The 13255-nt window shown below is 33.5% G+C and overlaps 2 protein-coding genes across 2 annotated transcripts; both read left to right on the forward strand.

Moving 5' to 3' along the window:
• Nucleotides 1–10817: 10817 nt before the first annotated feature.
• LOC114757624 (UPF0481 protein At3g47200-like) lies at nt 10818–11489 on the forward strand. The gene has a single exon (XM_028946712.1). It carries the CDS (start codon nt 10818–10820, stop codon nt 11487–11489), a length of 672 nt encoding a protein of 223 aa, XP_028802545.1.
• Nucleotides 11490–11569: 80 nt separating this feature from the next.
• On the forward strand, nt 11570–12064 carry LOC114757625 (UPF0481 protein At3g47200-like). The gene has a single exon (XM_028946713.1). The coding sequence runs from the start codon at nt 11570–11572 to the stop codon at nt 12062–12064; it is 495 nt and encodes a 164-aa protein (XP_028802546.1).
• Nucleotides 12065–13255: the final 1191 nt, after the last annotated feature.

Here is a 13255-nt window from a genome sequence, read left to right on the forward strand (position 1 = left end):
ATTGGGACATATCTCCATTGAGAGAATCAAAAGGTTAACTAAGGAGGAAATTCTTTCACCCTTAGACCATTCGGAATTTGATTCTTGTGTGGACTGCATAAGGGGAAAGTAGACCAACAAGTCACAAAAGGGAGCTAAAAGAAGTTCTGAATTGCTTGAGATTATACATACCGATATTTGCTGCCCTGATTTAACCGCACATGGTCAAAAGTATTTTATTACCTTTATTGATGATTACTCATGATATATGTATGTCTACTTGCTTTATAATAAAAGTGAGCCACCATATGCCTTTAAGGAATACGAAGCAGAAGTAGAAAAACAAATTGGGAAACCAATTAAAATTGTCAGGCTTGATAGAGGTGGTGAATACTATGGTAGGTACACAAATAAAAGACAAGCACCTGGTCCATTTGCAAACTTTCTTTGAGAGCAGGGTATAGTTGCTCAATATACCATGCCTAGCTCACCAGATATGATGGTATAGCTGAAAGAAGAAATAGGACTTTACTGGACATGGTTAAGAGCATGATGAGCAGCTTCAAGCTTCCAATTTCATTATGGAAAGAAGCACTCAAGATAGCTGTATACATATTAAACAGGGTTCCAACAAAGGCAGTACCTAAAACTTCTTTTGAAATCTGAAAAGGTTGGAAACCCAGTTTAAATCATTTGAAACTATGGGGTTGTCCTGTAGAAGTGAGAGTGTATAACCCACAAGAAAAGAAATTGGACCCTGGGACTATAAGAGCTTACTTTGTAGGCTATGCAGAAAGTCTAAGGGTTATAAGTTTTATTGTCCTTCGCCTTAAAAATGTTTTGTAGAATCTAGGAATGCTAAATTTCTTGAGAATGATGTGTTTAGTTGGAGTGATCAAACAAGAGATGATCACATAGGAGAAACCATTAACACGAATAGTGAGAGAACTTCAATGGTCAATGACTCTCATCCAGTTAGAGTTGTCATAGAACATAGTGTAGATCCTATAACACAAGTTGACAATGCTGGACATCAAGAACATATGCAAGCTGATCAACCTATCACACAATCTAAACCACTACAGAATGTGACAAGGGAATGTTCCTAATAAGCAATTTGAACCAACTCAAGAAGTTGAATTAAGGCGCCACTTGATGAGAGCCTTCATCGTTCGCCTTGGGGTTCCCAATCAAAAATAAATCCAAGCAATGCAATATAGTGCAAAACTCAGGTCGTTTCACTTTGAAGAGCCTTTATTTGAAATTCTAAGCAAACTAAGTATCAAAAATAAAGAATTGACTTGGAAAGAGATTGATTTTCTTTTTAACTAAGTAATTGGCAAAATTTAAAAGGATGCAAAATGAGTAAATAATTTTTGGATTTTTAGTTTATAAAATAGGTATGAATAAAATAAACAAAGAATTAACAAGTGATAGGAAATGGGAAAACAATCCTCTAGCACAATGATTAAAACTATCATTACTTCAATTAATTTGGGAGTTAGCTAAATTCAAAAGACTTTAAGGGCCACCCCTTAGACTCGATTTAATTAGAATAATCAACACCCAGTCACCTTGCATATTAATTACTCACAATTAAACTGTTTCAGCACAATTAGCCAAAAAGAATCAAAGAAAAACAATTAACATTTTTAGTCCAATAACCAAGCCACCTTGAATTACCACTAAATATTCACAATAATTTCAAAACATAATCTGACCCAGTATAATGTAAAGAAATTAAAGCTAATCACAGTATAATGTCAAATGCTAATCAAAGATCCCAATAACTGCAACCACTCTCAATACAAATATAAATCATCACAGTACATTCAAACATTATAAAATTTATTCTAAGACCTAGAAATCACAATTATAATGAAAGAAATAAAGATTGGAAGAGCTGAAACTTCCCTTTGAAGCTCCAAGTTCAAGTCATAAGCACTGTGCTAGAGAATTGAAGGATTTAGCTAAGCTCCTCCATCAGTAAAGCTCCACCGTATGCTTTAATAATCACAACCATAGCAAAACAACACAGCAAAAGGTAGATGAATGCTGAAGGATGGGTTTTGGTTGATGAGAGATAGAGAGGAGAGACGAAGTCGAAACTATGGAGGTTTGATTCTCCCCCTGGTGCCATCGGCCTCTTGTGCTCCTCTCACCTTCGCATCTCTATCTTTTTTTTTTTTTTTTCAGCGCCATCCAACTCGTGCCTGCCTCTCCCCTGGAGATGATGAAGAATAGTAGTAAAGTTTTGCTCCCCATTTTTATTATTATTATTATATTTTTTTAAAATTTTTTTATTTTTTTTCTTTTTTTTTTAAATCTTCTAAAACCTGCAATCAAAATTCAAGGATAAGGTAGCATTAATTGTCCTCAAAAATCAATTAGTTACAATTAAACCAAAATATGACAATGTTGCCCCTATAAAATAATAATTCAAAATAAAACATATTAAATCAATTAATAATCAATTAAGGCCAAAAGGACTAATTAAGTTGAAAAAACCCATATAAAAGATATCAAAATATATAAAAATAATTGAGTTTGTCAAAGGTCAACTAAAGAATGAAGACCAGTATTACCTAGTAACTGTGTTGTGTACTTTGCTAAAATTGACTGTGATATTAGTATTGAAAATGATCCTTTGACATTTACTCAGGCTGTGAAAAGTGAAAACTCCAAATTGTGGCATGATGCCATGGTTGAAGAAATTAACTCAATGGCAAACAACCACATATGGAAGCTTGTAAAGTTACTTAGTAGGTCTAAAGCCATTAGCTGTAAGTGGGTTTATGAAACCAAAAGAGACTCACAAGGTAACATTGATCTTTACAAAGCAAGGTTGGTTGCTAAGGGTTCACACAAGTGGAAGGAATCGATTACAGAGAAACCTTTTCTCTCGTATCAAAGAAAGATTTTTTCCGCATCATCATGGCATTGGTTGCACATTTTGACTTGGAGTTACACTAAATGGATGTTAAGACTGCCTTTCTCAATGGGGATCTTGAGGAAGAGGTATACATGAAGCAACCTGAGGGATTTGTTGCAAAAGACAAAGAACATATGGTGTGCAAGTTAAAGAAATCGATCTATGGTTTAAAGCAAGCTTCACGACAGTGGTATTTAAAGTTTCATGAAGTCATCATATCATTTGGTTTCGATGAGAACATCATTGATGAGTATATATACCACAAGGCTAGTGGGAGCAAAATCATATTTCTGATTTTATATGTCAACATATTGCTTGCAGCCAATAATCTGGGACTATTGCATGAGAGAAAACATTACAAAAAAATTTATTTTGTAGCGGTTAAAATAAGACATTTCTAGCGGTTTTAACCGCAACAAATAACATTTGTAGCAGTTACAAAAACCGTTAGAAAATCAAGGGCAAGAAAAAATTTCTAGCGGTTATGGCGACCGCTACACAGTATGGTCAAAACGTCAGAAACTTTCTAGCGGTTAATTGACCACTAGAAAAATCTAGTAGTAGGAGACAAAATTTCTAGCGGATAGAAACCGCTGGAAAAAGAAAAAAAAATTTTTAGCGGTTATATAACCGCTAGAAAGTTCTGAACCAAATCAAATTTTGCGAGGAAATTAAATTTTTGAATTGGCGTCAAAACATTTCTAGCGGTTTGAACCGCTAGAAATTTGGCATAAAATTTAAATTTCATGAAATTTGTCCTGCTATTTTTTTTATTTCTAGCGGTTTTGAACCGCTAGAAATGTTTTTCCAGGAACAAAAAAAATTTGTGGTTTTTGATTATTAGAAAATATAATATTATAAATTTAAAAACCATTAAATAGATTATATTGGAGAATTTTTGTTAATTTGTATAATTAGTTATGCATTACTTTTTATATATTTGAATTTTGTAGTAAATAATATGTAATTAAATTATGAGTGTGTCAAAAGAAGTGAATTTAATTTAATAAGATAATTGAATTGAAGATTTAATAAGATAGTTGAATTGAAGATGAGATAATTTGTAATATTGAACCTAAATTGTTATGTTGAGAAGTATTTGAATCAGTTGAGGAGAGCATGACAAGTGTGAAGAAGAAAAATCTGAAAGAAAAAGAGAAATAAATATGTTAGTAAATTATAAGTAAAGACAAATAAAAGATATAAAGACTTATAAAATAAAATTCACTTACCATATACTGAAGAGAAAGAAACCACCATATGAGAGAGTAAGAAAAAAAGAGAGAATTATGAGGAAGAATAGGAGAGGAAAGAAAAGAGATGAGGTAAATAAATGTAGAGGTGATATGATATTTATAGAGATTAGCGACACATTTGTAACAGTTTTTTTGTAGCGTTTTGGTGCATTTTGTAGCTATTTATCCATTTTCTAGCGTATAAGTAACTGCTAGTATTTGTAATGGTTTGAATCTAACCGCTACAAATTATAATTTTTTATTTTTTAAAAATCTAAACTAATTTTAATTTATACATATGTATTTATGGGAGGAAATTTTTTTTAATAATAAATTTGTAGCAGTTACGTAACTGCTACGAATTATAATTTTTTATTTTTTTAAAAACTAAACCAATTTTAATTTATTCATATGTATTTATGTAAGGAAATTTTTTTTTTTTAATAATAAAAATTTTGATGCTGCTATTCTTCATCATCATCCGGCCTGATTATTGTCTCCTTGAGGAAAGAAGTCTTCAATTTTTTGTAACGGTCAATTTTTTGTAGCAGTTATTAACTGCTAGAAATTTCTAGCGGTTTCAACGATTAAAAATTTTTCTAACGGAATGGCTAGAAAATTTGCCATGACAAAATTTAAATGTGACAATGGTTAAACTCGAATTTAGCTTAAATTTTCTAGCGGTTCAAGAATCGCTAGAAATAATATAATATTTTTAAAAATTAAATATTCCAAAAGTATTTTAAATTCTCTGCAATAAATTATTAACGTTTTTAGTATAATGTATTAATTAATACTTGATATAAACAAAATTATTAACAAATCATTAATATTTATAAATATTTATCAAATTAATAAATTCTATGATTTGTTAAATGTTAAAATACATATTTCAAGAATAAATTTTAATGTTAAAAGAACATATGTTTAACATGTTTTATATAGTAATTAATAAATTATAGAAATATTTTAATTATACAAATAAATAATTAATAAATTTAATTAATAAATTAATAAATAATTATAGAAATATTTAAATTATAGAAATAAATTGTAGAAATATCTTAATTAATTAACATGTTTAACATGTTTACTAAATTTTAATCTTTATATAGTAATAAATTAATAAACATTTTAATGTTAATTAATACTTGACATAAATAAAATTATAGAAATAAACTATTAAAGTAAACAAATAAACATAAAATTTAAATAAATATCTAAATAAAATATAAAATCATAAAATCAAAATTCAAATAAAATCCTATACAATGAAAACAGGGGAAATTAGGGGTGAGGGGCAGAAGAAGCATCATCGTGATCATCCTCCGCTGGATCCTCCTGCTGGGGGTGGACAGGTTGCTGCACGTGCTAGGGTTGGACTGGCTGATGAGGGGGCAGGGGCAGGACTGGTGGCAGGCGTATGTCGAGGATCTCAAGAATCAGGATGTTTAGAGCCATACTGATCATCACATCACACATAACTGTAGCAGCTGCCTTGAACTGGTCAAGCTGCAACTGGAACTAAGCATCACGCTCCTGCAACTAACGATCACGCTCCCCAATCTTGGCCTCCACCCTGGCCTCGATGCTGGCCTCCAACTCTTGTCCGAGCTCCTCTTGCAACTTCTCTAAGGATGAGGAACCCGGCCGCTTTACTCCTGCGCTCGCTCGAGAGCTCCCTGCAGTATATGAAGGGCCAGCGCCACCTAAGCAGGGCACCCTACTCAGTATAGGTCCAAGTCCGAGCCCGCTAACTCGACCAGGGTGCTGTGCCCGACCATGACCTGCTAAAAGTGAGGTGGTAGGATCCAAGGTAGACACCTGAGACTCACGCAGCTCGGTATCGACTTGAGTCATCCGTGCCTATCAAAATTAATATAAAGAGGCTAATTACTATGAAATGATATTTACACTGTGATATTATATTAATATTTAATTCATTACTTACTGCTATCTCCTCAACCTCATCCGACGCACGCCCGTCTCAAAGTCTATACAAAATCGGCCACATCTTGCCATAAGTGGGCATATATCCCTGCTCCTGCTACGTCTTTTCTCTTTGTAAATGAAATGAAAGAAATAATTAGTTACAAATTAAATACATATACATATTTAACAAATTTATTTCAAGTACTCACAATCTCGTCATAGGTGATCGCAAAGCTCCTGGATCTAGCCCTATGATGTATCATCTGATGCTGACGCTCCCAGCATTTCTCGCGAAAAGAGCCTGAAGCAAAATGTAAACAAAATTAAATTAAATTAGTCAAATTGGACAAAAAATAAAGAAATTATAATTAATACAATATTATCATACCATCTGGTCAGCCGACATCCTAAAATAGACGTAACTGGACTAGTCTTGCTCCGGGACTCCACCAGGTACATCTGCCAGTATCTCCTGCAGGGGCCTCGTCCTGTCACCTTTCTTCTCCCTCCACAGGTCAGCCCTCCTATTCTTCCATGCCATCCTAAACCTCTTGATCGTGTCGGTCCTCAACTCCTCCTCTAGTATAAATTTACTCTGTGATTAAAACAATAAATTAAGTAAATAACAAATTATAAACAAAAAATTTAAGCAATTTCAATAAAAAAATATATTTATTTAACTAATTTAAAAATATTATAAATAAAATATAAATTATATCAATAACAAATCATAATTAAACAATTAAATAATTTAAATGAAAATATATTTTTACTCAACTAATTTAAAATTATTATAAGTAATAAATTAATGAAATCAATAACAAATTATTTTCAAACAATAAAGTAATTTAAATAAAAAATATATATATTCTTTTAACTACTTTAAAAATATTATGAATAACAAATAAATTAAATAAATAAAAAATTACAATCAAACAATTAAATAATTTGAAAAAAATATATATAATCATTTATTTAAATTAAAAAAATTATAAATAATAATTTTATATTACCTCCATCATTTCCCAACCTTGCTACTTCTTCTCTGAGGTGATCTTCTTCCAATCCTGCACATAAATGGGAAACAGCGTCCACTGCTGACCAAGGAGGTGCACGTACTTGTTGTACAACTGACCACCTTTCTTCGTCGGTTGGCCCAACTCATTGAGCGGCACAACCACCCGTCCGCTCGTCATCATAGACAGCTCTCTGGCTGTCAACCTCCTATAGGACCTGTTCCCCTCAGAGGCTGCAAAATTTAATTAAGAAATAAATTATATATCAATGAATTAAAACAATTTCTATATAAATTAAATAGTTGTCAAATTTAAAAAAGTTAAATAAATACTTACCCTCAAATTCCACCTCAAAACTGACCTGACGTCTGGGAGCAGGACGCTGCTTAGCATGGGGATTCTCATTCCCCAAAACCTGCTCCTCCTCCTCCTCCTCCTCCTCAGCAGCATCAGCATCAACATGGGGTTGTTCATCACTAGTAAAATAAGCTTCCTCAGTCCGCTCGATATCGTCCTGCTCTATAAAGTTGAGAAGATCGTCCTCGTTGAGATCGTAGTCATGAATTCTAGGGAATGGCTCACGACGATCCTCACTAGGTCTTGCCCTCTCAGGATCAACTAGCACTTCCCTGACCGACGACTCATCCTAATAACAACAAATAGTAATTATTTATAAATAAAATAAAAAGAGAAATTATTTATAAACAAAAATATAATAAATTAAATAAAAAAATAAGAATAGAAATTATTTATAAATAAATTACTATTTCTACCTGAAAATAGGGATCTGCAACTGAATCCGAACTCGGATATGTTTCGTGGAGAGAATTTGGCAGAGCTTCACTTCACGAATGAACGAAACAGTGAAAATGACCGTGAGGGTATATATAGGTAGCGAATTTCTAGTGGTTGTCGCTAAAACTGCTAGAAATGTCTATCGGTTAGCCACCACATTTAGGGCACTTCGGGAAATATACAAATTTTTTAGCGGTTTCTAAATTAACTACTAGAAATTTCTAGCGGTTTTGGTGACAACCACTAAAAAATGCTAACAATTATCAAAACCATCTCGGGAAAATTAAATATTTTCTAGCGGTTTTCGATAAAATTGCTAGAAAAGTGTATGATTTACCAGCGGTTCACCGAACCGCTAGAAAATTGGACAACTCTTTGCATTCTCTAGGGGTTTGGTCACCCAAACCGCTAGAAAATAAACGCTAGAATTTTGGCACCAAGTTTGTGCCAAAACCCAGGAAGAGTTCTAGCTGTGATTTTCTAGCGGTTGGCATATAACCGCTAGAAAATTGCGGGCCCCACAGTCTTTATGGTCAAAGCGATGCTAATTTCTAGCGGTTTGTCGTAAAACTGTTAGAAATACATAAATTTGTAGTGGTTTGTTTGAACCGCTAGAAATATTTTGCTGCTGACTTGCTATTTTCTTGTAGTGAAACAATTCTTGCTTAAGAACTTTGATATGAAGGATATGGGTAAAGCATCTTATGTCATTGGCATTAAGATCCATAGTGATAGGACACAAGGCCTTCTATGCTTGTCTCAAGAAGCCTATATAAACAAAGTTCTTGAACGATTTAGGATGAAGAACTATTCTACTAATGTGACTCCTCTAGAAAAAGGGGATAAGTTTAGTATAGATCAATGTCCCAAGACCGAGCTTAAGAAAAGGAAAATGGAAAAGGTCCCATATGCCTCAGCAGTAGGAAGCTTAATGTATGCACAGGTCTACACAAGACCTAATATAGCTTTTGTTGTGGACATGGTGGGAAGGTACCAAAGTAATCCTGGTGAGGCATATTGGATAGCTGCAAAGAAAGTGTTTAGATATCTACAGGGTACTAAACACTATATGCTTACATATAAGAGGATAGAGAATCTAGAAGTGATTGGTTACTCAGACTCTGATCTAGGAGGATGCATGGACACATACAAATCCACAACCGGTTACATCTTCTTGTTAGCAGAAGGAGCTATTTCATGAAAAAGTGTAAAACAAACACCAACTGCTCCTTCTACTGGTGACGTTGAGTACATTGCATGTTTTGAGGCAAGCTCACAAGTAATCTGGATCAAGAATTCATTGTGGGGCTTAAGATTGTGGAATTAGTCTCTAGGCCGATTAGAATGTACTGTGATAACATAGCTGCCATGGCCATATCCAACAACAAAAGGAATAAGAGTCGAAGTAAATTTGTCGAATTGAAGTTCCTTTGCTTGAGAGAAAGAGTTATGGATGGCCAAATTTCAATTGAACATATCGATACAAAGAGTATGCTAGCAGATCCTTTGATGAAAGGATTGAAACCGAATGAATTTGTTTTGCATGTGCCTCACATGGGACTTCGTCCTTCATTTGATTAGCTGAGGTATGAGCAATGAAATTAGTTTATGGTTTGTCATCTCTAATTGTAATTGTATATACATTTGTGTTTTGAGATTGATAAGCATGAGGCAGGAACCGAATAAACATTGAGTTTATTTATGAAGGTATACTCATTAAGTAAGGGTGCTACTTGTAATGCATGGAAGGCAATACCCGACTTAAGGGGACTTGTCGCCATGATTCTTGCAGTATAGCCTTAGCTTATCTAAGATAGGGCAATTGACATACAGTGCACGGGCTAAGTGGGAGAATGTGAGATATTTTATTATTATTATTATAAATTATTTAGGTATTTAATTAGGAATTAATAAAATATCCTGAGTGGCCTATGGTCAGAAAAGGGCCCAAGCCCAGTAGGGTTATGATTTTCAGTCAATAATGTATTTACTCTGATGGTGAGTTTTTACAATTAAGGTTTTGATGGCTGAAATTTTTTGAGTGATACATTCAGTGAGAGAAAAAAAACCCTATCTGCTCCTTGAGGTTCGCTGACTAGTGACGGCTGTTCCCGGTTGCCATCACTGTGCCTTTCTGCCAGTCAGAAGAGACTTGAATCAGTAATTCTTCTGACCCCAAATCTCTTTTGCAGTTCTTATCTTATATCTTGGATTGCAGATCACTTAAGCAATAGCTATGGCGAGAGGTAACTCTAATCCTAAAGTCTTTCACTGTATTGTTTATAAGAGGATTCATTGTGTATTATCTGGATTATATGTTTTATATATTATTTGTTTGAATCTGTCTTACATTCTCATGTTAACTTTGGTGGTTTCGGTGTAGGCTTCTAAGCAGAGAAAGCAGACTTTCATCTCCTCCTTCAAATTTTCTCACTGTTGTCTCGTGAATCTGTTGTTTAAATGGCAATACATACTGAGCTGAATCAAACAGACTTGGCGTCTGATAAGAGTGCTCCGCAAATGGTGGAGCTCCAACCACTTCTCTCATCTCAGCCTATAAATTTATCCTCCAATCACTTGCAACAACCACACGTATGCATTATCCTTTGCTACTCTTTTCTTCAATTTTAAAGCTTTTTCTTTTTTTTCTCTATACTTTCCCTTTGCTTACTACTTTTATGGTTGCTTCTGTTTATATAGTTCCTTACTTCTTAGACTTTTCTTAATTTTGTTACATTCCTTTTAATTTGTTCCCACCTCATTGGAGCCTCTTTTTTTAATGCTTTTCTTATTCTTAGCAAATATGATGCGATTACAGTTCAGTTATTAAGAAAAGAAACATTTGTATTGTCCAAGCTTTATGGTCACCTTCATTGCTTTGCTAATGCGTAATTTCTGCTTTCCTTCTGAATCTAAATTGATATATAGATGGAAGATGAGGCTATCCGCATAGACATAAAAGCATTGACAGAGATTAGCGAAGATGGCCTCTTGTCGCCTTTGTGCTATATCTATAGGGTGCCCGCAACGATTCGTCTTCTAAATGAGGGAGCTTACACCCCTAAGGTTGTTTCCATTGGTCCTTTCCATCACGGTGATGTGAGGCTGCAAGAAATGAAGAGGCAGAAAAAAATAATGTTTAAAAGATTTGTGCAAGGAGCTATGGCAGACTCAGACAGTTTGGTTAACTTAGCAATACAGTCTGAACCAAAGATTCGTACTTCTTATTTTGAGAGCATCAACTATGAGAAGAAGGATCTTGTGAAACTGATATTAGTTGATTCTGCTTTCATCATTCAACTCTTTATTATGGACTACGAAGCTCACCCAGAAGACGATGCTAAACTCTCACAATCATGGTTGGAGGAAGCTATATTAAATGATTTGGTTTTACTTGAGAATCAACTTCCATTCTTTTTCCTTGAAGAGCTATATGATATAGCCTTTCCACATAACAGCAGAGGTAAACTCCCTTCATTTATTGAGCTCACATATTCCTACTTTGACGAATTTAACGTGCAAAACTTAGAGCCTAATCACAAGATCATAAAGCATTTCCAGATCTTGTTAGATTATTTTACTTACCGAGAACCCAACTAAAAAGGAATTTCTTCAAAGAGGATGGGTCTGATACGCTTACGTATAGCGCAAATGAGTTACATGAGGCAGGAGTGAAGTTGATGGCAAGCACAAGCAATTACTTTCTAGACGTGAAATTTTCAAGCCCTGTTCTTGAGATTCCTCAAATTTATGTCGGAGATATGACTGAAATTTTGTTCCCCAATTTGATGGCTTTAGAAAAGTGTCATTATCCATTTCAACCATATTTTTGCGACTATATTTTTATATTGGATATTCTAATCAAGACAAATAAAGATGTGGAGGTTCTTGCTCATGAAAAGATTATTAACAACTGGCATGGTGATGCCAATGAGGTTGCTACATTATTTGACGGTTTTGGGAAAAATATAATTCAACCCAATCTCAATGTTGAATACCTTAACATGTCCAAAGGGTTGAATGAGTTTTATAAAGATCCGTGGCACAAGAGAAAGGAAACTTTGAGGAGAGATTACTGGAACACACCTTGGCAAACCCTGGCTTCTATTGCTGCAATCATACTTCTCATCCTCACCATCACTCAAACCATATGTTACATCCTCCAAGTAGTGTAAAGGCAGCAACCTACATTTGAAGCTTGGTGTACTTTAGTATTCTGTCCTTGAAAATTTATGTTCCCTTGCTAATTTTATTAAGCATTTACTGCTGCCCCATGAATAAAATAAATAACTATAATTGCAATCCTTATTCTTCGTTTTCTTTATTACGTACGCAATTTTCTGTGACAACTGCATAAGTTTGAAGCTTTGATTATATTATTTCTTTTTTTGAAACTTTATTTCTTCAAACAAATAAAACACTTCTGCGTTGAATAATTTATAAAAGATAGACAAAGATTTTTGTTTTGTAAAGATATGTAATGTTTAAATGACTTATAAGTAGGACTCTGACTCTCATGCGTGCACTTGTGTGAGCTATTGAATGTATAATATGATACTTCATTGCATGGAGTTTGATATTAGTCGTACTATATATTTATGATCCACAAATAGTAGTGGGTTTTCTATAAATTTTATATTGTACTTTTTGATATATTGATTATTATTCTTACTTCACCAATTTGGAGATCATAGGTTTCAGGTTGAAACGCATAAAATGTTGTTCTTGACGGCCACAAGTGTTTAACAAGTCATTTGCATTAGAAGAAGAATCTTCCTCCTCTTCCAATATAATCATTCTCTTCATTTTATCCTCTTTCACAAGCTTCTCGAGATTTCAAGTTACAGAACATTTGAAATAATAAATATGATAAATAATAAGTAAATTAATAATATTAAGGTTAAAATATACTTTTGGTTCTTTAACCTTATATAAGGTTTCATTTTGATCCTTTAACTTTAAAAAATAAACTTTTAGTCCTCTAACCCTGGAATCGTTAACAAAAAACAATGATATTAAGCTCTTGAATGTTGATAAAATATTATTAAATGCTATAATATTAAGTTTAATTTTTAAAACAACTATAATTGTTACAAAAAATCATCATTTAAAACTAATAATTTCAGGGTTAAAGGGCTAAAAATATACTTTTTAAAGTTAAGGGACCAAACTGAAACCTTACATAAAGTTAAAGAACTGAAAGTATACTTTAGCCTAATATTAATTATAAAACAAGTTACATTTGTATATTAATTCTAAGACACTTTTAGTAACCAACTCATAACGACGGTGAAGACAATAATGACGACGATGGAGTGGGTGGGGATACCAGAAAGTTGAGGGAAATAACAGTGGTTGGTTGTTGT

The sequence above is a fragment of the Neltuma alba genome, unplaced genomic scaffold (genome assembly GCF_004799145.2).
Source record: "Neltuma alba isolate B1F8T4 unplaced genomic scaffold, ASM479914v2 tig00010614_pilon, whole genome shotgun sequence".
Classification (NCBI taxonomy): domain Eukaryota; kingdom Viridiplantae; phylum Streptophyta; class Magnoliopsida; order Fabales; family Fabaceae; genus Neltuma; species Neltuma alba.

Excerpts from the sequence above, each read along its gene's own strand:
- LOC114757625 (XM_028946713.1), top strand. The coding sequence starts at position 11,570 with ATGGCAAGCACAAGCAATTACTTTCTAGACGTGAAATTTTCAAGCCCT.
- LOC114757624 (XM_028946712.1), top strand. The coding sequence starts at position 10,818 with ATGGAAGATGAGGCTATCCGCATAGACATAAAAGCATTGACAGAGATT.